The 27,187-nt window shown below is 44.3% G+C and overlaps 1 protein-coding gene across 12 annotated transcripts in view; it reads right to left on the bottom strand.

Moving 5' to 3' along the window:
* Window positions 1–27,187, bottom strand: part of LOC106577626 (adhesion G protein-coupled receptor L3) — a 360,961-nt gene that overhangs the window by 77,751 nt on the left and 256,023 nt on the right. For 10 of the 12 annotated variants that reach the window (XM_082965148.1, XM_082965150.1, XM_082965143.1 and 7 more), the window contains 3 exons: window positions 21,872–22,057; window positions 18,640–18,678; window positions 9,413–9,596 (listed from right to left, as the gene is read on the bottom strand). In XM_082965148.1, the coding sequence (XP_082821274.1) occupies window positions 9,413–9,596; window positions 18,640–18,678; window positions 21,872–22,057 (409 nt within the window). The remainder of the gene's footprint in view (window positions 1–9,412; window positions 9,597–18,639; window positions 18,679–21,871; window positions 22,058–27,187) is intronic. The other 2 variants (XM_082965146.1, XM_014155903.3) reach the window with 1 other exon arrangement.

Below are 27,187 nucleotides of genomic sequence, written 5' to 3'. Positions count from 1 at the left end.
ATAGTGTGACGTCAAAGCGGAATTAATTTTAAAAGGTGATCCTTAGACTCAACAACACTGAAGCAACTATCAGCAGACAAAAATAAATAAATCACTAAAAACAGATCACCCGAGAAGAAATATTAGACACTTAAACAATCGCGTGGAGAAAAACAACAGGAATGGACGGTTTTCCCATAGAATTCTATTTAACATTTTGGGACAAAGTAGTGTCCCTATTTAGACAAATGTAACCCGGTTCAGGAAGATAGGCATATGTCGCACATCACTACTTCACAGGAGAGGCATTTGAATGTCTTAAAAATATATATCTAAATGCCTTCTGGAACATGCAAACTTATATATGCCTTAATAACAAACTTGTATTTATAATACCCATTACCCCACTGAAGACATTCTTTAAAAAGGTATTTACACTTAATCCAGTATAAACTAATCCATAGAATGTACTGTATTACATAGACAAAACTCACAAATTCTACAGCCCAATGGAAGAGTCATGTCTTAAGTGTAAAACTAACAATGACTCAATCAATGCCTTCTGGGAATGTCCAAAAGTTATAGGCGGAGTTAGAAAGTTGGCTGTCAGAAGTATTTCAATGTAAATTTACTTTTAATCCGTCTGTCTACATATTTCAAGACAGTTACCCTATAGGTTGGATGATACTTTTCTCATCAATCATCTTCAAAAATGGATACTTAAAAACTGGAAATCGTATACGAGCACGAGTGTATAGAGCTACTAGCCCAATAAAAAAGAAAAAGAGTTCCAAACCTCTCTGCCAATACCAGCTAGTTTTCCCCTCCCGAAATTCTTGCTTGAAATATTTTTTTGCTAAAAAGCTATTTTTGTCCTTTTTAAAAATCTTTTTTGTAAGGTACTTAATTGTTACTCAGAAATGATTTGATATTGGTATAAAAATGGCTACATTGGGCCTTTAAATACTGCACTTGAACTTGTCGGGCACAATGGTACCAATGGAATATTCCCAAAAGTGCAAACCCTGCCCACCTGTCACTTCAGGCAGGTCCAATCGAACGCTATAAGTATTTGAAGGAAAACCAATACTGTTTGAACACAGGCCTGGACAGAGATGGGAGAGATGCCATCAAAGGTCTCAAACGTCTTTTAACTTCTGGCTTGAAGGCCAAGGTTATCTCAAACACACAAAACAACTACAGAGGAAAGGCATAATCCTCTTATTGTGGCTACCCTAAAAAAAATAAGTTGTTCTCATGCCATGCTTTCACTTTTAAAAAGAACATTAATATTAACATTCCGTGCCACCCTTGCAACTGCTAAACCATGGTACGTGGGATTCCTTTGGAGATGACGAGACGTATTCCTATTCAACTGGAAAGATACAATGGCAGCGATACCTACTGTAACAATCTCAAAACTCCAGGGCTAACTGAGTCAGTTGGAATGTTTTTCATCCTGGTGGATGAGCGATGACAAAAAGGATTCAGACTGGCTTTAGGCATGGGACACAGCCGCAATAGATTCTGTTGTGCACGGGGTAGCGTTCAAAGCTGATTTAAATAATATGCTAATCGGCAGAAATCTGCTCATAAGATTAACGATGAGAGGGAGTGATGCACACACGCAAACACACAAAAGGTGTACAGAAGCTTAACATACTGTGTATGCAGGCCTTCACATGCACACACCACCAACGCCATCCATAGGCGCACACACAGACACACACACTAACAATGTCATTGGGAGCTCGTTTAGTGAGGTGTACGTATTACCAGTAACCAGAGTAAGAAAACAGGAAACATCTCCTGGATTTTGTAATGCTTGTGAGTACATTAAAATGTATATTTTTCACACAAAGGAGTGGAGTAGAAAATAATACATTCAATGCCTTCAAAAGGTATTCATACCCCTTATTCCACATTTTGTTGTACCCTGAAATCAAAATTGATTAAATATACTTTTTTCTCACCCATCGACACACAATACCCCATAATGACAAAGTGAAAACATGTTTTTTATACATTTTTGGAATTGTATTTTAAATGAAATACAGAAATCTCATTTATATAAGCAGCCGTGAGTCTTTCTGGGTATGTCTCTTAGAGCTTTGCAAACCTGTATTGTACAATATTTGCACATTATCATTTTTTAAATTCTTCAAGCTCTGTCAAGTTGGTTGTTGATCATTGCTAGACAGCCATTTTCAAGTCCTGCCATAGATTTAAGTCAAAGTTGTAACGAGGCCACTCAGGAACATTCAATGTCGTCTTGGGAAGCAACTCCAGTGTTTATTCGGCCTTGTGTTTTAGGTTATTGTCCTGCTGAAAGTTTGTCTCCCAGTGTCTTTTGGAAAGCAGACAACCAGGTTTCCCTTTAGGATTTTCCTGTGCTTAGCTCCCTTCTGTTTCTTTTTATACAAAAAAAAACCGCTCCCTATTCCTTGCCGATGACAAGCATACCCATAACATGATGCAGACACCACCATGCTTGATAATATGAACAGTGGTACTCAGTGATGTGTTGTTGGATTTGCCCCAAACATAACTTTGTATTCAGGACATTAAGTTAATGTTGTAGCCACATTCTTGGAGTTTTACATTAATGGCTTATTTCAAACAGGATGCATGTTTTGGAATAGGTTTTATTATGTACAGGATTCCTTTTCACTCTGTCAATTAGGTTACTATTGTTGGGTAACTACAATGTTGTTGATCCATCCTCCTAAAAATGTCTAAAAACATAATTCCACTTTTGACACTATGGGTTATTGTGTAGGCCAGTGACACAAAATCTCAATACTATACTAAACTAAAATATAAATGTAAAATGCAACAATTTCAAAGATTGTACTGAGTTACAGCTCATATAATGAAATCAGGCAATTGAAATACATTCCTTAGGCCCTAATCTATGGATTTCACATGACTGGGAATACAGATATGCATCTGTTGGTTTACAGATATCTTTAAAAAAAAGTGAGGGTGTGGATCAGAAAACCTGACAGTATCTGGTGTGGCCACCATTTGCCTCATGCAGCGCGACATCTCCTTTGCAGAGTTGATCAGGCTGTTGATTGTGACCTGTGGAATGTTGTCCCACTCCTCTTCAATGGCTGTACGAAGTTGCTGGATATTGGCGTTAACTGGAACATGCTGTCGTACACTTCGATCCAGAGCCTCCCAAACGTGCTCAATGGGTAACATTTATCTAGTGAGTATGCAGGCCATGGAAGAACTGGGAAATGTACAGCTTCCAGGAATTGTGTACAGATCCTTTTGACATGAGGCTGTGTGTTATCATGCTAAAACATGAGGTGATTGAGGCGGATGAATGGCTCGATAATGAGCCTCAGGATCTCGTCACGGCATCTCTGTGCATTCAAATTGTCAATGATAAAATGCAATTGTGCTTGTTGTCCTTGGCTTATGCCTGCCAATACCATAACCCCAACGCCACCATGGGGCACTCCGTTCATAACATTGACATCAGCAAACCGCTCGCTCACTCAACGCCATACACATGGTCTGCGTTTGTGAGGCCGGTTGGACGTACTGCCACATTCTTTAAATGACGTTGGAGGCTGCTTTTGGTAGAGAAATAAACATTACATTCTGGTGGACATTCCTACAGTCAGCATGCCAATTGCACTCTCCTGTTAAAATTTGAGGCATTGTGTTGTGTGACAAAACTGCACCTTTTAGAGTGGCCTTTTATTGTCCCCAGCACAAGGTGCACCTGTGTAATTATCATGCTATTTAATCAGCTTCTTGATATGCCACACCTGTCAGGTGGATGGATTATCTTGGCAAGGAGAAATGCTCACTAACAGGGATGTAAACCCATTTGTGCACAACATTTGAGAGAAATAAGCTTTCTGTGTGTATGGAACATTTCTGGGATCTTTTATTTCAGCTCATGAAACATGGCACCAACACTTCACATGTTGCGTATATATTTTTGTTCATTTCTATTTTAAATTGAGGCTGTAACACAACAAAGTGTGGAAAAAGTCAAGGGGTGTGAATACCTTCTGAAGGCACTATACATTCTACATTAATTGCCTTTAAAAGAGCAAACATCAAAGCAGTGGACTCACTGCTATGTTGTGGGTCTCTCAATACTAATTTACTTGGAGGGGTGGGCACCTGGGACAGCGGGTGACAAACAAACCTTATTGGCTGGCAAACTAGGCAGAGCAAGGCCTAGTAAACATGTCACTGTGCATGATTAACCTGACAACCTCCATGAAGGATATAAAAACACATCTGCCGAGGGGGTGGGGAGGTAGTTCGCCGTGAGGGGATTGTTTTGTTTCCTATCAAACGGGGCTAAGATACCTTAATATCCTGATAAATTGAGTGCCAGAGACAATAAATTCCAATTTTTTTAATTCCCCAATGCTGGCTGCTTCTTTCGACTTGGCAGACCTATATTTTTAGGTTGCCATGGTAGCAGGAGACTAAAAAAATCCCAAATCCCTTTAAGCTAAGGGAGATATATCATCTTTCCTTAATGCTCAATACACGCTGGCCGTTTCTTCAGCTCGCAAACATGTTTAATTTACTCGCCTCCTTCCCCTTCCCCGTTCCTTACAACTGTTTTCAGCAACCGTTTTAAATGTGAACTGATGATTTGTTAAGTCCACAATTCAACAACTGATGTAGCCAGTTGTTCAAAATGTTTGTGTCATCCAACAGATCTTCCCGTTTCATCCCCCAGGGGCACAGGGAAGAACATTTCTCACAAAAACACACAGCTAAGGGCTTATCGTGGGAGGAGAGTATCAACATTCCACTTTCACTCAACTGCTATTAGTATATATCAATCCCCAAAAGACCCTCAGGCCTTGACCAGGATGCATAGAACCGGGATTAACTCAAGTTAAGGAATTCGTACAGATATAAATAGGGTAATTTAAGATAATTGGGTACATTTACAGGTGACCACCAACAGAGAGGTCATCTATTCCCAACTGGGATGAACTTGCCCCCTAAGAGTCTGGGAATGTTTAGTGGTTGACATTTGATCTCGTTTGGAATCCTCAAGAGCCCATTGGTCGTTATTAGAGCACCCAGGATCAATAGCAAGAAGTAACCTGAACTATGGTATGAGTCCCAAATGGCATCCCATTCCGAATTTTGTGCACTACTTTTGAACAGGGCCCATAAGGTTCTGGTCGTAACTAGTGCACTATATAGGGAATAGGGTGCAGTTTGGTACGCAACTAATGAGTAGAACCAGAGATGAGACACTTGATATAGCTATACTTAATTGAAAGACAACAATCAAATATTCTAGAGAACAGCACAATTAAATTAAGTATTTTTTTTTTTAAATCAACACTAGAACCACTTAATTTCTTACTGACATTTCTTTAAGACATGCCCCCCTTCATCCTTGACTTTTCCTAAATAAGTCTATATAACACACTGTCGGTGTTAGAATCGTATTATCACAAACAGAACTGGAGATATAACCAGTTTAAGGAGGGCATGTCATTTTTTGAATGGTTTTCCCCGTTTGCCACTCCTTGGCCAGACTTGTTTTATTTTGGCCAATGACAGTGAAGTGCAGAACTAGTCCATGGAGACATTGCTCCCCTTGCCAACGTAAGGTTCCACAAGCCTCATCACCACATTCTCCAACACTCGAGCCTGCATGAACAAAGTGAGACTGGAGCTCCCTCCCTCTGCAAAATAAGACACCTGAACAGCAGTTGTACTCCTCAACAGCGCTGAGGAATGACAAGAGGAAGTGGACCCAATGAAGAGCGAAGCGGAAAATATTACGCACTACAACCAAACAAAAGGTATGTCAAAGTGTGTCAAGCAAGTGAAAGCAACGAAAATTGTGTCAACTGTTAGGACAAGGGATAACAGCTAAATGAAACCCACCACGAGCTGACAATAACTGCCCATTTTTTACTTCTGTCATATCGACACCTAGGGCTCTATTTTAACAAACCTAATGCAAAGATAAATCTAAGCGCAGGTGGTAGCTCTACTGGTTCAGCGGTGTGTCTGAAATATTTTTTTTGCTATTTTCACTATTCGACGAACTTGCTGGCGTTGGCACGAAATGGCTGGGTTTGATGACTAAAACAAATTGTGGGTGTGTCGAGGCTTGGCCCCTCACTGGCCAATCAGAACATGCTCCATGGCTAAATATGTGGTCGCTTCAAGTTGTGTATTTACGGTCTTTCATGTCCAGGACTGCCTTGGAATCAACTCTAATTCCAATGTTAGTCCGTTACAGTTCGTTAAATGGCTTCCAGAAACGATATAACAAAGTGTAGACCCATCTTTGCTAAATACCTTCACTTGAAACCATTTGCCGTCCACAAATAATTACATGGCTTCAATAGCATTCACAATGATATAGGGGCTAGGCCTACTGTAAATTGCATTACGGCTGAGCATGAACAGGCCAAAAATTGTCAATAAACAAGATGAAATAAATTATGCATAAGGCCTAAAACGAGAACAAATAAGTACAATGAACAACTTGTTTTAAATAGGCTATGCCACACTTAGATACCATTTCTCTCCGTGTGCATATACTATTGAAACGACGCAGACTATGGAGGGTTTAACGCACATCCAAACGTTTCACAGTAGCCGGACAAAGATCCAATATAAATAGAAAGGGAGAACGTCCACTCACTGTTATACTGCTCCCAAATAGGCCTATGTTTAATGAACATAAACGGAACCATCTTACAGACTGCATTCACACATCTCCAGAAGTTGCATTGCAAGCGCGTTGTCACCATAAAACCAGGAAGGTGTATCATTCTAATAAGTTCAGTTGTAATAAAATGTAACGGAAAAACAAGCAATCAGTTTAAAAAAATGAAATAATAATAATATGTCAAATGTAATGATATCATAAAATCACCAGGATAAAAAAAAGACATGCATTGCTGTTGAACCAGCCTTTCTTAAAGTAGGCCAAAGGGAGGGATTGGGTTTTTAACATATGAAACAGAAAGCAAGCAATTCTTACAGGTAAACACGAGGTTCACTGGTATTCAGGAGGTTCTCATCTCGCCTTTCATGATGGGCACTTAGCCTACATCATGGAGGAGGTTTTACGCACGTCCAAAACGGGACCTGCATGGCTAAAATAATGTGGGCCTGCCCACAATGCATAGATGCAAAGATCTCTGTTTTACTCCTCTCGAACTGGATCTTTTAATAAAGCTTTGGCGATTAAGATGTATTTCCACGCTGTCTCAGGAGCCAAACCCTTTATCGACAGTCTTGACTACTTCGCAATTGTATTGAGAGGAGGGGAGGATATGCTTGGTTTTAAATAAAATACAACAAAACATTTGTTTTTTATGTTTCTAAATACAAAGTATACAGGCACCAAAAGCACATTAGTTTACTCTTGTTCCATGCCCAAATGGGCAGTGCGCATTTCTGCTGTCAAAATTCATGCCATAACCCACTACGTTACAGCTAAAACCAGGTTTTGGTTGGTCTAAATTTCACTGCTGCCTGAAATTAGCACTTTGGATCATCTATTTAAGGACACACCTCAAATATTTAAACCTGCCCATCTGAGCTGATATAAGACAGGTAGTTTGTTGAACCTTTGTCAAACCTGGCATTAGGGGCTGGAAAATGTCAAACTAACACGTGTTTGACACTAGTGCCGCCTTAATGCGAGCTGAAAATAGAGCCCTTACATTCATTATAATGCAATTATAGTCGTTTTTTTGCAGAGTCTCACTATGTATCAAGGCCACTTGGCGCTAATAATGATGTTTAGGCTACAGCTGTATTCATAATTTGACTCGCGTTTTGTTTATTTTGTCATTATAAAAATAAACTTTTACCGTGTTCCAACACATATGCTTTCTGTTTCATAGTTGTAACAAAGGCACTCCATGAATAAAATTGATTGAACACATGTTGGCAATGGCTTAAAACTGATGCATCATGCCATTTGGTTATCTAAGTAGCTACACAATAGCAATATAGAGTAGTTAAAGAGTACTACATCAATATCCATCTTGCCTCCATTAGGCGTATGGAACAATCAGTGGATAAGTCGTTCTACAGTATATCCTATTATCTGTAGGATCACATTCAGGTTCTGAATTAACTTGAACACAGTCACTTAGAATCGGGCCCCTCATTAAACTAAGCTCAAACAATGATCACTAAGACTTGTGTGGTGCACTACATTTGAAGAGGGCCCATAAGGCTCTGGTCAAAAGAAATGCACTATATCGGGAATAGCAAAGCCCTCTCGCTTACCCTCTCTTTACCGAGACGCAGCGCGACGATACAGGAATTTAGTTTGTCCCAACTGGTTCCCCTTGGACGACCAGAATAATCACATTAGGATGGCTAATGCTAATATTAATGGCAATTGGAGGCGAGGCTGAAAATGTAGTAATCTGTTTAATCAGATGTGATTAGGCAACAGCCACTGTTCTTTCAGACTACACACTTTCCTGCTCGCTTTGCCTCGAACAATTGTCTAATCTTTTATCCTTTAAAATAATCAAAAAGCTCTTTTTGTATATCTTGTAATATTATAATATAATACATGACATTAAGCAGACACTTTTGTCGAAAGTGCGTGCATAAATACATTTTCGTATGGGTGGCCCCAGCGGGAATCAAACCCACAATCATGGCGTTGCAAGGGCCATGCTCCATCTTGCTTTACTAAATACGCTTTGCTATTCCCGATTAATTCAAAGACTCAATCATGGACACTCTTACTGACAGTTGTGGCTGCTTCTTCACGTGATGTATTGTTGTTTCTACCTTCTTTCCTTTGTGCTGTTGTCTGTGCCCAATAATGTTTGTACCATGTTTTGTGCTGCTACCATGTTGTGTTACTACCATGCTGTGTTGTCATGTGTTGCTGCCACGCTATATTGTTGTCTTAGGTCTGTTTATGTAGTGTTGTTTTGTCTCTTGTCGTGATGTGTTTTGTCCTATATTTTTATTTGGAATCCCAGCCCCTGGGGTAGGCCGTCATTGTAAATAAGAACTTGTTCTTAACTGACTTGCCTAGTTAAGTAAAAGTTAAATTTAAAAAAGTTAGAAAATAAGTAAACCAAGTCATACAGGACCAACGTTGTATATTCCAGAAGTATATATTCCAGAAGTATATTAGGTATCAACAGATGAGACAACATTTGCGATCACACTGTCCTATGATGTCTATGAAAACGTTTGCAAAACATTCAGTCAATTGTATTTCTTACACATCCTAGTAATCATGTTTTGGCAGGTTGACAGATCATCTTGTCTTCACCAGTGAACATATAAGTGTCTGAAGATTTCTTTTTTTACCACACCAATCAGTTCTATCGCTGTGTGGATGTATGTGCGTGTGTTAAGATCTAATTTCATGTTGGTGTCGTGTTAGTGGGTGTGTGTATAGCTTTACGTCTGTACTCACGGATGTTGTTTGTGTTCTCCTGCACGATGTCCGTCTTGAGCAGGTTGTCGGCCAGGATGAAGGCCCCCTGCTCCACCGTATCCAGCAGCATGGTGGCTGCTCTCAGCTGCTCCCTGGTGCTCAGGTCCCTCCACGCCGACTGGGCCTGGGGCTGAAGCAGGTTGTTCACGGTCTCCACCATGGCCTGCACCAGACAACATGGAGAGTTAGCGACATGAAGATAGTGGAGGGGGCTAACCAACCAGAACATCAGTATGGAGGTAGCAAGGGAAGGGAACAGTACGGGTTATGGAAGCACTTTAGACTGTACTATCACCAATGATATTAATAATGGACCATTTAAAAAAAAGGGGGGGTAGTTAACAGGTTATCAGGGATGTCAATTAAGTTATACCAGGACTTTTCAGAGGAAGAAATATTACGGAAGGTTAGTCACAGACGTTTGCAGGATCTTGGGAGATGTTAGATATTACCAGAGATTTTCGAGAAAATCATCTCAAATAGCTCATAGCAACATTGCGCTAAGGTGAATGCGTAGACAAACAGCCAATGGTAATTCTCATATTTCCAAGAGAAACAATGACATTATCTAAATAATAGAACAGGTGAAAGCCAGGCTGTGGCTGATGCATTTCCATGAATGTTCCATGAATGTATTCATACCCAATAATCCCCATATTGCTCCATGCTACAGTATCACATGCATACAATTACAATGAAACAGAATACGGTGAAATAATCCTAATTTATTATTCAGTACAGGCAGCCAATAGCGTACAGGTTGTTTTGTTGTCGGCTCGTCAGGACGACCACTCTCTGAGGAACACTATTGTCTATTAATATTGTTTAACCTCAATTATGTTTTCCCTAATCCCACAATAAATTAACAGTCAGAAACCAATAAGCCAGGGAGAAAGAAAAGAGAGCATTCTCCGGAGAAGATGAACAATTTAAAGCAATTAAAGATGTAGAAATGCCGATGGCAAGACATTTGAATAGAATATTAATTGGTCAAGCTGAACCATTCTATCCCTCTGACGCGACAGAAGAAAAATGCATAATCATAACTGATAAAATGCCATCCATGAATAGGTGTTCGCACAGCATTCACAGTTGCTCTTTCATCTCAAAACCTAATAATCCAAACATTGACAAGGACTATTGAACAGTGGTTTTCAAAAAGCACCGAAAAGAGTGGGGAAAAATACGATTTTTAAAGAAATCTTCACAGCCTCTTCTGATATCCCACAACTTCAAAGGCCAATTTACTAGTCCTCGTTTGCAAAGACGGAAGCCGCACTTGATCGTAATGGCACGCCGGCGAGAATCTGAGGGAGAAACAGTAAGCCCTTTAAGAGGGGGGAGAAGAATCTCCTCCAATGCCGCATGTGGCAGGCAATACCTTGGTGTGATCCCCGCGGCTACAGCAGGTTCCGTTTTTGATCAATGGACTATGAAAGAGCATAGGAGTTTTCGAGATGATATCAGAGCACCTGGGGGACGAAACCTCAGGCAATGCAATTCGATAACAGCACATGGGAGGTGCCCTGCAGAATTCAACTGATTACAATGAAGTAATACTATAAACATTACAGACATTATTATCCACACACAAGAGTAATCAGCCTCCAAGTGTCTCAGTTTTGGACTGAGTGGCAGCTAGACTAGAGTATCTCTGGAACAGACAAGAGCAAGAGTGGTGATCGTATTCAACTCCGTAGCGGGCCGCGATGAAGGGAACATCAAATAGCACCAGCTGGCTTTTCCACACTCCTCAGCGCACAGATGCTGTCATTTTTACGTTTTTTTTTTAAGGCAGGCAGGCACCCAACTTTGATGTAATTATTCATTATCTCCAGCCAATCGCACCTTTTGACATCAACGGAGACGGCGAGGTTGATTCGCTCTCAATTAAGGAGCTCTTTCTCTGCGGCGCTGGCATATTTCCCCCTTTGCCAGGTCTGGTTTAAATATTGAAAGAATGAATCATCAGTGGCTGTGGGTTAGATGGGTGGATATGCAGAATTAAGTGTTGGACCATCCACAAAATGTAGCGCGGACAGATTCAGTTACAGGACATACAGTAAACGAAATCCAAGTGATGAATGAAAATCACATCGAAGAAAGACAGTAGAAAGCTTGGAGTACAGGCAACCAACCACAAGTGGACATATTTTAGGATGTTATGAAGTCTATCGAGTATGCAATTTGTCCTTCCAGAGATTACATGCTGGATCCATCAACAAAATGATACACTCATCATTTTGTGTTAAGCCACAGAATTAGTGGCAGGCTTTGGGTATGGCACATAATAGGGAAGCACTTGCAAGTCAATGCGACATAAAGTCGTATTTTGGATAGGGATACTCAGAAATGATAGGGCATTGATTAGTGTGCGGATGCAAGTATAAAGACCCCAATTTTGAATCAGGAAGTCACATTTTGACAGGGCTTAGCTGCTTAATATGGGGTTATGATGCTTATCTGTGGACATAATAGAGAATTAATCAATTACGAATGTAAATCTGGATTACTTGGGCGGGTATCATAGAAATCATGAGTATTCAACATCAACAGTGTATAACATTTTATGAAGAGTGTGGCAAGCAAGTTTAATGATGCTGGGGAATAAATATATACAGTGCCTTCAGAAAGTATTCTTACCCCTTGACTTATTTCACATTTTGTTGTGTTACACCCTGAATTCAAAAATTGATTAAATATGATTCTCCCCCCCCCCCCCCCCAACCATAAACAGACAATACCCTATAATGACAAAGTGATCACAAGGTCTAAGAAATCTTGCAAATGTATTGAAAATGATATATAGAAAAATCTCATTTACATAAGTATTCACACCCCAGAGTCAGTACTTTGTAGAAGCAGCTTTGATGGCAATTACAGCTGAGTCTTTTTGGGTATGTCTAAGAGCTTTGCACACCTGGATTGTACAATATTTTCCCATTATTCTTTAAAAAAAAAATGTATAAATCATGTTAACCACTATTATAGAACACGGAATGAATCCATGCAACTTAAAATGCAATTTGTTAAGCTCGTTTTTACTCCTGAATTTATTTAGGGGTTGAATACTAGACTCAAAATATTTAAGCTTTTAATTTTTTATTAATTTCATAAATGTTCTACAAACTAAATTCCACCGACATTATGGAGTATTGTGTCTAGATCAGTGACACAAAATATACATTTAATAAATATTTATTACAAACTGTAATAAACAACAAAATGTGGAAAAAGTAAAAGGGTCTGAATACTTTCTGAAGGCACTAAGTTGGAGCAATTACATTTAGCAGTGAGTTTACCCGTCTAGCCAGCAGCCTTCAGAGACAAATGAGATCGACGGTATATCCCTGGGGATGACACACACAAACTCCCACACCCTTTTCACGAGAGCCTCTAATTCCCAAAGGGGAGAGTGGAGGGGAGTGATGGAGAGGAGAGAGAGAGATATGCACCCAAGCAGCACAACACACTCAGTGTAGTGGAGTAGAGGAGTGTGGATGCCTTACTGCAGCCAGACTGCTTCTCCATCTGTCAAAGGCACTGGTTCGGCTCATAGAGCTCCAAACTTTCAACCACTGTTAGGTTTCTGCCCCCCCCCACCCCCCAGTTTCCTCTGCTCTCTTGAAAGATCCAAGCCACCCAGGGAAACCAACACTTCCTGGTTCTTGGCTGGTCTGGAAAGGCTAATCATCAACTAGCTAGCCTCCGCCCCCAAATACTATCTATGGTTGTGACAAGCAGTTGACTGGGCAAGAAAAAGGCCCCATTCCAATACTTGTGAATTACATCCGTCCTTAATCCCCCTCTCCCTTCCTTGAGTAGTTACTGATCTAATTGTACTAGGCTAAAGCACAGGTTCCAATACATAGCTTTCACCAATCCAGATCAATATCAGACCAGTGATAATTCCAAATAAGGGATGAAGGAATGATGCAATCTAGAAGGATTAGAACAGGGCCAATGTATCGTGCTGCGGCCATTTATACCAATGAAGGGGGAAAGAAGGGGTGGATATGAGTATGGGGCCTGGAACTGGTCCAAGTCAGCCCGTGTGGTGTGTGTGCTGATTGATGAAATGAACTCGAGGTCGGAGAAATTGATTCTGGCTGAGCTCAAACTCCCGTCACCGGCTTAGAAGAATGGAAGAAGGATGGAGCGCGAGTCAGACTAGTGGCCCTCACTTTCTCACTTTCCACTTCCTTATTCCACACGTTTTTCCTCTCACCCCCTATCTTGTTGACTCTGTCTTTTTTCTGTAACATTTGTGATAGTTGTGATATAGGTGAGGTTGCCGTCTTTCTGAGTTCTGTCTTTCATTTGGTCCTTCTCTATACTTACCCCTCTTTCTGTCCCTCTACAATATAGTATGGTAATAACATAATACACTGCATGAACATCTCATTCCAGAATCATGGGCATTAATATGGAGTTTGTCCCCCCTTTGCTGCTATAACAGCCTCCACTCTTCTGGGAAGGCTTTCCACTAGATGTTGGAACATTGCTGCGGGGACTTGCTTCCATACAGCCACAGGAGCATTAGTGAGGTTGGGAACTGATGTTTGGCGATTAGGCCTGGCTCGCAGTCAGCGTTCCAATTTATCCCAAAGGTGTTTGATGGGGTTAAGGTCAGGGCTCTATGCAAGCCAGTCAAGTTCTCCCACACCAATCTCGACAAACCATTTCTTTGTGCATGGGGGCATTGTCATGCTGAAACAGGAAAGGGCCTTCCCCAAACTGTTGCCACAAAGTTGGAAGCACAGAATTGTCTAGAATGTCATTGTATGCTGTAGCATTAAGACTGCCCTTCACTGGAACTAAAGGGCCTAGCCCGAACCATGATAAACAGCCCCAGACAATTATTACTCCTCCACCAAACTTTACAGTTGGCACTATGCATTCGGGAAGGTAGTGTTCTCCTGGCATCCACCAAACCCAGATTCATCCGTCGGACTGCCAGATGGTGAAGCGTCATTCAACACTCCAGAGAACACGTTTCCACTGCTCCAGAGTCCAATGGCAGTGAGCTTTACACCAGCATTGCACATGGTGATCTTAGGCTTGTGTGTGGCTGCTCGGCCATGGAAACCCATTTCATGAAGTTCCCGATGAACAGGTATTGTACTGACGTTGCTTCCAGAGGTAGTTTGGAACTCGGTAGTGAGGGTTGCAATCGAGGACAACACTCTGAGCTCCCATTCTGTGAGCTTGTGTGGCCTACCACTTCGCGGCTGAGCTGTTGTTGCTCCTAGACATTTCCACTTCACAATAACAGCACTTACAGTTGACCGGGGCAGCTCTAGCAGGGCAGAAATTTGACGAACTGGCTTGTTGGAAAGGTGGCATCTTATGACAGTGCCACGTTGAAAGTCACTACTACTGCTACTACTACTACTACTACTACTACTACTACTACTACTACTTATATATCCGCTATTGACAGTTATGTTAGTGAATGTGTGGGGCTTTCAAACACACAATACATGAGATAAAAGTTAAGATCATAGTACAAAGACTAACAGGTAAACACACACTCAAGAAAGGTCATCCAAAGGTGAGTGTCAATATGAACATTGTGTCTCCCTTGTCAAATAATGTGCAAACAGCACCTTGTCACAAAGTCAACGATGACTCCAAGTCAAGCCTATTCACCCTGCAAATTAACTGAACACAGCAGGAAGACACTTCATGAGCAGTCCAACGGTCTATAGGTAAATTAACTAAGAATTTACGACTCTGAGACACAGGTACTTTTACGCTGAATGGCCATGATCTCATCTTATCCCTGTTGGACTCTGACCGTGAACAGACACGGCCCATATAACATAGCGAGGGTTGAGTCGGTAGACAGTAAACTGCAGGACAGAATGGTGGTTGGGGGTTGGGTAGAGGGGGAACGGTCTTTATGAGTATGTGGTCATTCTAACATACCTCATCTTTTAACAAATTGGCCAGCAATAAAAATCGTAGAATCTCATGTACAAGGCAACGCTTCAATTCCGGCCTTTCTAAGGTCGTCTCCTACAGTCACACGTTCACTAGATTACCCCCATATACAAGAAAGAAGGGGAGAAGGGGTTGCGTTGAACAAGGGGTCAGTACCCAATATCCGAACAATATTCCCGGAATTTCTTGGCCTATGATCTTCACTCACACACACAAGATACAATTATCATCTTTAATGGCGTAGGAAAGTTCTACCATGTCATAAATCCCTTCGCTCCACATATACTTAGCAGAAAATCATCTCCCTTTGGAAATATTATGTGTCGGCGGCCATTTTAAAGAGAAGGCGTTTGACCTTAGTTTGAAGCAAAGGGGATGTAATCACAGTAATTGGACAACCACGGTGTTAAAGCCACTAAACCAGAGAGTATTTAATACACCAAAGAGGATAGAAAGCAGGGAGCCATTTTGATTATGTTTGTTTGAAATAAAAGAACAGAAGCCTTTTACGTATTTGATAGGGACATCATCCTTTAGGGTGAAAACAGAGGCTGGGGGGGATTTGCACTGAATGTTTGTAGTAAATCAAGTTAACAAATCCTTTTAAAAAGGGACCAAAGAGGACCTACTGACAATACCCATGATGCTCTACACTATATTGATGTAGTCTGCAAAGGCAATTGTTCACAAACTACTAACGAGAGAGTAAATTAATATTAAGCTTTCAAAGATACGTTTTGCTTAAATTGGGATCCAATATTGTCAACCCTTTCCAGTAAGGCGTCTCCACAATATGACATGTTGAATTACAGTATCTATAAATATTGGCCTACTACAGACAACCTTGAATCTCTTTCTCAGGTGTTATTCCGTAATGGTCCCGCATAGACCCGGCGCATGCGAAGGGTGCCGTCATCCGCTCCACATAAAACAAGATGGACTCCCTAAATCAAGATGGTGAACCGGGCTCGTCTCATCTCCATTAGAGAGCAAACACCAGCTCCGTTCTCCCAATCGCCCATTAGCGTGGGGGCTAACGAGCAGTTGGGGGTGCATACCTGATCACCAATCTCAATAACATCCGCGCCCTCCGACGTGCACTGGCAGTCAATTCACCCAAGCCCATCCTCGCACTGCTATAATCTGTTTGTTAGATTTTTTTTAAAGTTATTTCTCACCCTGAGAAGTCTGGCTGAGCGTTTAACATAATGTCTTTACCTTATTGAAAATGATCATAGCGCATGGTGTGCTCAGCCTGGTTCCAAAACAGAGCGTGTGTGTGTGTGTGTGTGTGTGTGTGTGTGTGTGTGTGTGTGTGTGTGTGTGTGTGTGTGTGTGTGTGTACATCTCTGTCTGCAGGCAGGGGCTGCAGAGAGAGGCATCTACCTTGGTTTCTTTTGTATGCCTTCACTATACCCCTTATGATGACTACCAGGGGTTCTGGTCGGAGAAAACACAATTTCTTTAATCAATGAAAGTCCCTCAAAGCCATAGCGCTGCGCAATCAAAGTCTGTGAATACGGAAGACTGGTAGATGTTGTTCCATTATTCCAGTTCGAGATTCCTTCCCCTTTTGTTTAACACGGTCAGGTGCGCGTCGCCGCCATCTACACGGTTCAACAGTGTGCTCACACACCCACACACACACACACACACACACACACACACACACACACACACACACACACACACACACACACACACACACACACACACACACACACACGCAGATACTAGTGTGCACATAAACATGTGTATACACACACACACTGACTCACAGTATCATCGATAAAGAATGTATTTCCTAGTCAGTGCATGTAAAACAATAAGCAAACGGAAACTGATACAAATGCGTACACACACTTATACATACGCCGTATGCTGTGTCACACACATGCACAATAAAACCGCCATTACATATTGAAGTGACTTCAGACACAACTCGGAGGATTTGCAACAACCAATGCATGTCGCCTAACAGATGTGACGCCACCACAGATACGTAGAACATCTGTAAGCTATAGGAACCATCTGTGGTGGGAAGCGTGCGTGCATGCCAGCTCACCCGGCAGCTCTTTTCAAGGCAGAGCCGATATTCATGTCATTTTACTGACAAGCCTGGATATCAACTCCACACTGGAGCTCAAGAAATAGCGGCAGAGTCCCTACAAATTGGGGGACACATGCATAATGCATCAGGAAGAGTCATAAACCCCCCCCCCCATGAGTCTTGCCTGTCAGGGGAGTTCTGGTGGAGGGTGGGTTTTGACTCCAGGTTTAATGAGGTGACTTTCAGCTGTTGACCGTGGAAGTCGGTGGCGGATTTAAATGCCTGGATGTCCTATGGAAAATCTTAAGAGTCAACTAACTTGATGGTAGCTTTGAGCGACTGCATAGCCAGTGAAGGTTATTGCAATGCACTAATCGTTTCACAGCTGTGAGTATATGCTACCATTACATCATCATGTGATCGTCGGAGCACATCTCTGGTGTTGTGAGCAAGTATATTGCTGTAGACGACTACAGATGATTAAAGACGGTTATCTTTATATCCTCCAAGAGCCGTTTCAAAATAAAGAAAAAACTCAAATGTGTTGTGAAGATGTCGTTGGTATCGCCGGCAGAGAAACCATGTTTGACATTTCCTTCAAGCAAAAACATATCTTGTTTAACATGCATATCCAGAGCATAACCTATCCAACCATGACCAACCAATGTTCTTGTGAAATCCATGACCAACCAATGTCCATGTGAAATCCATGACAACCAAATGTTATTATCACATCGTATGCATTACATATTTATATAGTTCTTCTTTCAAAAGCCATCACAACAACAACACAGGGGTATGAAAACAGCATTAAGAGGCAAAGCAGGCTGGGAAGGAGTGTTGAATTGGTTGCAGGGCTGGGGGTTGTTGTAAGAATTAGGGCATCAGGATGTGGGTAAGACAAAGTTACGACCCCAAAATTTGACCTGTGGATCAAAAATGTTAACTAGCAATAGTTGCATCCGCACCAAAACATAGCCGAACTAAGTGCTATAAATGGATCCAATTTTTTTTATACAATTTTACGAGGTCAAAGTTTACTTAGCTGACCCACCTTTGAGCAACAAATGCCTCCACAGGCAGGAATATCATTAGCACAAAGCATGACGTTAGGGTGCGGCAACAAGTCACAATCATGCTTACACCAAAACAGAAACATTTCGATGGGTTGGGTAGGCGGATACTGGGTGAAAAACAAGAGTCAAAATACCTGCACGTAAATCCTACATGAGCGCTCTCTTTTCTGCAGCTGCAAAAACCACCAAAACATGTTACAGTTAGCAAAAGGTAGAGACATACAAGTTCCATAAGCATGGTTTACAGTGTGGATGGAGAGAAAATAAATATATCATTTGTATTTGTTTATTTGATTTGTTTATATGGATCCCCATTAGCTTTCGCAGAGGCAGCAGCTATTCTTCCTGGGGTCCACAAAAAACATGACAAGTAACACAACACTGATGCACGAGGACAGTCGCATTAAATGCACAACAATACAACAAATAAATATAATAATACAAACAACAAAAACAAATAAGGTCATTTTGCTGTTTGCTGGAGTAATTGAAGATGGGGGAGTTGCCTTGCCTGGTTAAAGGTTAAATAAAATAAACAAAATAAACAGAAAAATATGTATGATACTCTGCGTTGCCATGAATTTGTTTTGGACTTGGGGTCCGTGAAGAGACCCCTGGTGGCATGTCTTGTGGGGTATGTATGGGTGTCTGAGCTGAATGTTATTTGATTATGCAGAGAATCTGGAATTCTTTTACAGTAATACCCCTCATAAAAACGAGAAGAGAAGCAGTTCATCTCACGTCAACCCTCAACCAGGAAAGACTGGCATGTATGTTGTTGATGTCAGTTCTGTATGTGCAGTTAAGGCCGTGCTGCTCTGTTTTGAGCCAGCTGCAGCTTTGCTAGGTCTTCTTTGCTGCACTTGACCATATTACCGGACAGTAATCCAGATGGTCCCAGCCCGAACAACTAGTACAGTTGATTTGTGTAAAAAAAAAAACGCTGAACAAAATGTCACCTCTCGACTTCGGCTAATTAGACTCTCATTTTATATAAACTGTGTGAAAAAATGGCATGCACATTAATGATTCCATCTCATAGAAAACATCACAAAGAATCAGTCTTAATTAGCACTGAAACGAGACACACGGTCCAAGTGGGGATTGGGGCTGAGACTTAGCTCCGCTTTCAAGTTGGAGTTTCAAGGTTACCACTTGTTCCTGTGAGTAAGGGGAGAGAAAGGAACTAAAAAGAGGAACTATTTAACCTGGAAACCTCGTCACTGCAGGAGTAGGGCTAAACCTGAAATGTGGCGTACCTGGGACTGATGTTAGCAGGTCAATCGAGTAGGTTGAGATTTCAAAGTAGCACTGGAGAACTAACAGCTGGCTAGGCTACATAACCGCTCACGTGTCCCCAATAGGAATTATACAATCTGAAATAAAGGAAGTTCGCTAGTTGCCTGGAATTGGAGAACACTAGATATAAACAGAGACCTATTCTGATAGCTTAGACTAGCGCGTAACACTGGGCTGGAAACAGAATACATAAACAGAGGCCTATTCTGTTAGACTAGCCTAGCGCGTAGCTTTGAAGAAATGCTAATGCACTCCTTATTGTCTGCGGTGAGTACTGTCTTCCTCCTAAAGGAGGACTCAAGCATTACAGTCAGCCCACTTTCCTGGAAGTGGTCCTGTTGACGCCTTCCACATGGCCCTTCGGTCATGAAAGCGGTACGTATCATGGCGTTTACCAACTCAATCGGCTCTTTGTCTTCCGGCAGAGAGACTTTGTGCTTGCTATCAAAGGAATCTTTCATTCTGTTAGCTCTTAGCAGATTGTGTCAAAATGATTGAGCTCCGAGGTAAACACACACGCGCGCGAGACAGAGAAATGGGAGGGGGGAGGGAGCACCGGCGCTAGGGGCTGCTACAGTAAGTCACCATGGATTAAAGGGGAAAGGATGGAGGACAGAGCGGAGAGGACAACCTTGAATAGTACAGAGAGAGCGCTAGGGGAGAATTTGTCAGTTCCTTGATGTACTAGATAGAGTATTTATCAGAGCTAAATGTAGCATTCCTTTCCCATTTGAGCTGCACTGCTTTTTCTAGAGTATCTTTTTTGGGGTATTGTCATAAAGAGAAGACGCAAGTCTAGGCTATTGTTTGTTTTGAAATATATTCACAGTACACTGGCTTCAGTTTCAGGATAATGTGATGACAACAAATGAAAAGGTTACTCTCCTCTAAAGCGTTACTTGAATTTGACCTGTTCTCCATTTTTTATTTTCAAAATGGCTACCTCGTAAAAGCCATTGATGAAGTGACCACAAGTGCAAGATGTCAGGTTTTTGTCCTCGGCCCGTTGGCTATAATTATCGTCCTGCTCTCCAATGGCGGGAACAACACTAAAACCTCAAAGGGGACATCTGGCTGCATGCGGCAATGAAATTTAGTCGGTGAAGAAAAGCTATTGGGAAACAGGTGTTCGTGTTCCACTACAAGTGAAGCTGCTTAAACAAATTAACGGCTGACATTTTGAATTTTACCGATGTTTGCTTTTCCGTTGGTTGCTTCGACACACATAATGTATTATTTTTATCTCACCTTGCTCGAGTGGCCCTAGGTGTACCCAACTGTGAATTCGGGAATAATTGCATTAGTTTGAGGCTCCAAAAATCTCCTACACTCCTGGGTCTAGGAAACAGCAATATCTAATACATTTCCTCTGTCTAGAAGGAAACAAACGGCATGAGCACCATTTCAGACGTGCCTGGCATATCCGTACAACCTCTTAAATTTGTATTTATTTATTTATTTATTTATTTATTTTAAATCGGCCTAGTTTGGAATAATCCTATCCACGCGTCTGCTGGTGTAATTAGCGATTACCACAACCGACTTTGGTGTTGTAAAGCAGTACAGCCTACGAGGCAAGGCTTCGAAATACACCCCCCCCCCATCCCCCGTGTTGGCTGGCTATTGGTTCTTTTCCTTGAGCAGCAGCAGACCGCTACATGTGAGAAATAATGCAGGTTATCGTTCGGTATGGGGTCGGAGCGCAGATCATTAAAACAATGCCTACTGTTCAGGTTTGCCTGGTGTGAAGGCCTTGTCAGGCTGGTGGGAAAATAAAAGTTTCAGAGGAAGAAAACACACGCTAACTACAGGTTGAGAAAGTTGAGTGAAGTCAGTTCTTTCTTCGACCTATGAATACATTCTCGTATATATCCTCCTTTCTTCATCTTGTGTCCTTGGTGACCACTGATCTGAACAATCTGGATAACCAAGGCAGAAGGTTGGAAAGCCCACTGGTTATGTTGCTCTCACCTGTCAAGATCAGTAGTCACCTAGGGAAGGAGACGAGGAGAGGAAATCAGTAATGAGTATTGGCACACAGCCATTGCTTTTCCGCCAGACACATACCTTGTTGAGGCTGCGGGCTGCGCTATCTTTGCCTCCAGGGGTGAGGTTCCTAAGCTGCACGTCGAGTAGGTCCACAAGCTGACCCATGGCTTTGACTGTGTAGGTGATGTCCCCCGCCTGAAGGTTACTCTTGGTTTGCTCCGACAGCTCCCTGGCAATGATGGCTGCAGTCTCTCCGGCTTTGAGCTGGCAAAACCACAACATACACACAAATGAACCATGCATTGACACGCACATAGTATGCAATTAACAACTGACCGTCATGCTATGTGGCTATAGTAGAACCAGAAAAGGACTGGCCATAGGGCAGATCGGGCAAATACCCGATGGGCTGGTCAAACTTGAGCCCAGTGGGCTTGTCTAAATTGGGGATTTTGTGCAGAATTATCAATATTTGGCTAATAACTTTTCCCTTGGAGTCCTCAAATTTGTCCGGTGTGTTATATGATTGGTTCATTGATATGAGTATTCAATATCCCATCCAATGTTACTGAATGACCAGAGTAAACTCTCTCTCACTCTACTTAAAGTAGCTAGAATCAAATCAATTCCAGTCATACACTATTACATCAGGAAGAAGAAAAACCTACAGTCATCCGTCACCCTTTATCCAAACACATACTCCGCCTTGAACTAATTTGTTTGAGCATACACATTTCAACCATGACAAATGGCATTATACAAGCTGTTAGAAAATAATGTTGTTTAGCGTGCGCAGAGTTTCTGATTAAACCACTAGCGTCTGGAATTTTATAGGTGAGAACATTTTCAATTGACTGCACACCGGGCCAATAGAGTATCGACAGTCTTCTCCCCTGATAGTCTATCAGCAGCATGAAACTAACGATGAAACTAATGGTTGCTAGCTACAGTATAGGGGGAGGACATGTCACACACAGAGGATGACGACATTTTGAAATTCATTTTGTCTGACGTGCTGTGAACTTCGGTGATTGCCATGACTGCTTTGGCGAGGTCTTTTGGGGGGGGGGGGGGGGGGACGGCAACGATCATTCCAGTCTATTTCACTCCAGCAGTCTGAAGCCATGAAAAATGAAATATGTTTTGTTTGATGCCTTTTTTCTTAATGTTTTCTTTAATTCCATTATCCTCAATAATTCCACCTCCAACTCTCTCCAGCTCCCACTCGCTCTCTCTCTCATGCCTCTCTATCTCTCATGCCTCTCTATCTCTCATGCCTCTCTCTCTCCCATGCCTCTCTCTCTCCCATGCCTCTCTCTCCCATGCCTCTCTCTCCCTCTCGCTCGCTCTCTCGTTCTCATGCCTCTCGCTCTCGTTCTCATGCCTCTCTCGCTCTCGCTCTCATGCCTCTCTCGCTCTCATGCCTCTCTCGTTCTCATGCCTCTCTCGCTCTCTCGTTCTCATGCCTCTCTCGCTCTCGCCTCTTTCGCTCTCTCGTTCTCATGCCTCTCTCGCTCTCATGCCCCTCTCGCTCTCATGCCCCTCTCGCTCTCATGCCCCTCTCGCTCTCATGCCCCTCTCGCTCTCATGCCCCTCTCTCGCTCTCCAATGCCTCTCTCTCTCATGCCCCTCTCTCTCTCTCATGCCCTCTCTCGCTCTCTCATGCCTCTCTCGCTCTCTAATGCCTCTCTCTCTCATGCCTCGCTCTCTCATGCCTCTCTCGCTCTCTCATGCCTCTCTCGCTCTCTCATGCCTCTCTCGCTCTCTCATGCCTCTCTCATGCCTCTCTCTTGCTCTCATGCCCCTCTCTCTTTCTTGCTCTCATGCCCTCTCTCTTTCTTGCTCTCATGCCCCTCTCTCTCTCTCTCTCTCTCTCGCTCTCATGCCTCTCTCTCTCTCTCGCTCTCATGCCTCTCTCTCTCTCTCTCTCGCTCTCATGCCTCTCTCTCTCTCTCTCTCATGCCTCTCTCTCGCTCTCATGCCCCTCTCTCTCTCTCTCGCTCTCATGCCTCTCTCTCGCTCTCATGCCTCTCTCTCGCTCTCATGCCTCTCTCTCTCTCTCGCTCTCATGCCTCTCTCTCTCTCTCTCTCTCGCTCTCATGCCTCTCTCTCTCTCTCGCTCTCATGCCTCTCTCTCTCTCTCGCTCTCATGCCTCTCTCTCTCTCTCGCTCTCATGCCTCTCTCTCTCTCTCTCGCTCATTGCCTCTCTCTCTCTCTCTCTCTCTCTCTCTCTCTCATGCCTCTCTCTTTCTCTCTCGCTCTCATGCCTCTCTCTCGCTCTCATGCCTCTCTCTCGCTCTCATGCCTCTCTCTCGCTCTCATGCCTCTCTCCCGCTCATGCCCCTCTCTCTCTCTCTAATGCCTCTCTCTCTCATGCCCCTCTCTCTCTCTCTCATTCTCATGCCTTTCTCTCTCTCTCTCTCTCTCTCTCTCTCATGCCTCTCTCTCGCTCTTTCGTTCTCGTACCTCTCTCTCGTGCCTCTCTCTCTCTCGTGCCTCTCTCGCTCTCATGCCTCACTCTCTCGCTGTCTGTCTCTCTCTCTCGCTGTCTGTCTCTCTCTCTCGCTGTCTCTCTCATGCCCCTCTCGCTCTCATGCCCCTCTCGCTCTCTCGCCCCTCTCGCTCTCTCGCCCCTCTCGCTCTCTCGCCCCTCTCGCTCTCTCGCCCCTCTCGCTCTCTCTCGCTCTCATGCCTCTCTCCCTCTCTCGCTCTCATGCCTCTCTCGCTCTCTCGTTCTCATGCCTCTCTCGCTCTCATGCCCCTCTCGCTCTCATGCCCCTCTCGCTCTCATGCCCCTCTCGCTCTCATGCCCCTCTCGCTCTCATGCCCCTCTCGCTCTCATGCCCCTCTCTCGCTCTCATGCCCCTCTCTCGCTCTCTAATGCCTCTCTCTCTCATGCCCCTCTCGCTCTCTCATGCCCCTCTCGCTCTCTCATGCCCCTCTCGCTCTCTCATGCCTCTCTCGCTCTCTCATGCCTCTCTCGCTCTCTCATGCCTCTCTCGCTCTCTCATGCCTCTCTCGCTCTCTCATGCCTCTCTCGCTCTCTCATGCCTCTCTCGCTCTCTCATGCCTCTCTCGCTCTCATGCCCCTCTTGCTCTCTCGCTCTCATGCCCCTCTCTCTCTCTCGCTCTCATGCCTCTCTCGCTCTCATGCCCCTCTTGCTCTCTCGCTCTCATGCCCCTCTCTCCTCTCTCGCTCTCATGCGTCTCTCTCTCTCTCGCTCTCATGCCTCTCTCTCGCTCTCATGCCTCTCTCTCGCTCTCATGCCTCTCTCTCGCTCTCATGCCTCTCTCTCGCTCTCATGCCTCTCTCTCGCTCTCATGCCTCTCTCTCGCTCTCATGCCTCTCTCTCGCTCTCATGCCTCTCTCTCGCTCTCATGCCTCTCTCTCGCTCTCATGCCTCTCTCTCGCTCTCATGCCTCTCTCTCGCTCTCATGCCTCTCTCGCGCTCTCATGCCTCTCTCGCGCTCTCATGCCTCTCTCGCGCTCTCGCTCTCATGCCCCTCTCTCGCGCTCTCGCTCTCATGCCCCTCTCTCGCTCTCATGCCCCTCTCTCGCTCTCATGCCTCTCTCTCGCTCTCATGCCTCTCTCTCGCTCTCATGCCTCTCTCTCGCTCTCATGCCTCTCTCACGCTCTCATGCCTCTCTCGCGCTCTCATGCCCCTCTCTCGCTCTCTAATGCCTCTCGCTCTCTAATGCCTCTCTCTCTCATGCCCCTCTCGCTCTCTCATGCCTCTCTCGCTCTCTCATGCCCCTCTCGCTCTCTCATGCCTCTCTCGCTCTCTCATGCCTCTCTCACTCTCTCATGCCTCTCTCGCTCTCTCATGCCTCTCTCGCTCTCTCATGCCTCTCTCGCTCTCATGCCCCCTCTTGCTCATCTCGCTCTCATGCCCCCTCTCTCTCTCTCGCTCTCATGCCTCTCTCGCTCTCATGCCCCTCTTGCTCTCTCCGCTCTCATGCCCCTCTCTCTCTCTCGCTCTCATGCGTCTCTCTCTCTCTCGCTCTCATGCCTCTCTCTCGCTCTCATGCCTCTCTCTCGCTCTCATGCCTCTCTCTCGCTCTCATGCCTCTCTCTCTCGCTCTCATGCCTCTCTCTCGCTCTCATGCCTCTCTCTCGCTCTCATGCCTCTCTCTCGCTCTCATGCCTCTCTCGCGCTCTCATGCCTCTCTCGCGCTCATGCCCCTCTCTCGCTCTCTAATGCCTCTCTCTCTCATGCCCCTCTCGCTCTCTCATGCCTCTCTCGCTCTCTCATTGCCCCTCTCGCTCTCTCATGCCTCTCTCGCTCTCTCATGCCTCTCTCACTCTCTCATGCCTCTCTCGCTCTCTCATGCCTCTCTCGCTCTCTCATGCCTCTCTCGCTCTCATGCCCCTCTTGCTCTCTCGCTCTCATGCCCCTTTCTCTCTCTCGCTCTCATGCCTCTCTCGCTCTCATGCCCCTCTTGCTCTCTCGCTCTCATGCCCCTCTCTCTCTCTCTCGCTCTCATGCGTCTCTCTCTCTCTCGCTCTCATGCCTCTCTCTCGCTCTCATGCCTCTCTCTCGCTCTCATGCCTCTCTCTCGCTCTCATGCCTCTCTCTCGCTCTCATGCCTCTCTCTCGCTCTCATGCCTCTCTCTCGCTCTCATGCCTCTCTCTCGCTCTCATGCCTCTCTCTCGCCTCTCATGCCTCTCTCGCGCTCTCATGCCTCTCTCGCGCTCTCATGCCTCTCTCGCGCTCTCGCTCTCATGCCCCTCTCTCGCGCTCTCGCTCTCATGCCCCTCTCTCGCTCTCATGCCCCTCTCTCGCTCTCATGCCCCTCTCTCGCTCTCATGCCTCTCTCTCGCTCTCATGCCTCTCTCTCGCTCTCATGCCTCTCTCGCGCTCTCATGCCTCTCTCGCGCTCTCATGCCTCTCTCTCGCTCTCATGCCTCTCTCTCGCTCTCATGCCTCTCTCGCGCTCTCATGCCTCTCTCGCGCTCTCATGCCTCTCTCTCTCTCTCATGCCTCTCGCTCGCTCTCATGCCTCTCGCTCGCTCTCATGCCTCTCTCTCTCTCTCGCTCGCTCTCATGCCTCTCTCTCTCTCGCTCGCTCTCATGCCTCTCTCTCTCTCGCTCTCATGCCTCTCTCTCTCTCCCTCTCATGCCTCTCTCTCTCTCCCTCTCATGCCTCTCTCTCTCTCATGCCTCTCTCTCTCTCTCTCACTCTCTCACCTCTCTCTCATGCCTCTCCCTCACTCTCATGCCTCTCCCTCACTCTCATGCCTCTCTCTCTCTCTCTCTCATGCCTCTCTCTCTCTCATGCCCCTCTCTCTCTCTCATGCCCCTCTCTCTCTCATGCCCCTCTCTCTCTCATGTCTCTCTCTCTCTCTCTCTCTCTCTCTCTCTCTCTCTCTCTCTCTCTCTCTCTCTCTCT

Source organism: Salmo salar, chromosome 18, assembly GCF_965601325.2.
Source record: "Salmo salar chromosome 18, fSalSal1, whole genome shotgun sequence".
Classification (NCBI taxonomy): Eukaryota; Metazoa; Chordata; class Actinopteri; order Salmoniformes; family Salmonidae; genus Salmo; species Salmo salar.
Note: the sequence above shows the minus strand (reverse complement) of the source record. Positions and strands in the feature narration are given on the sequence as shown.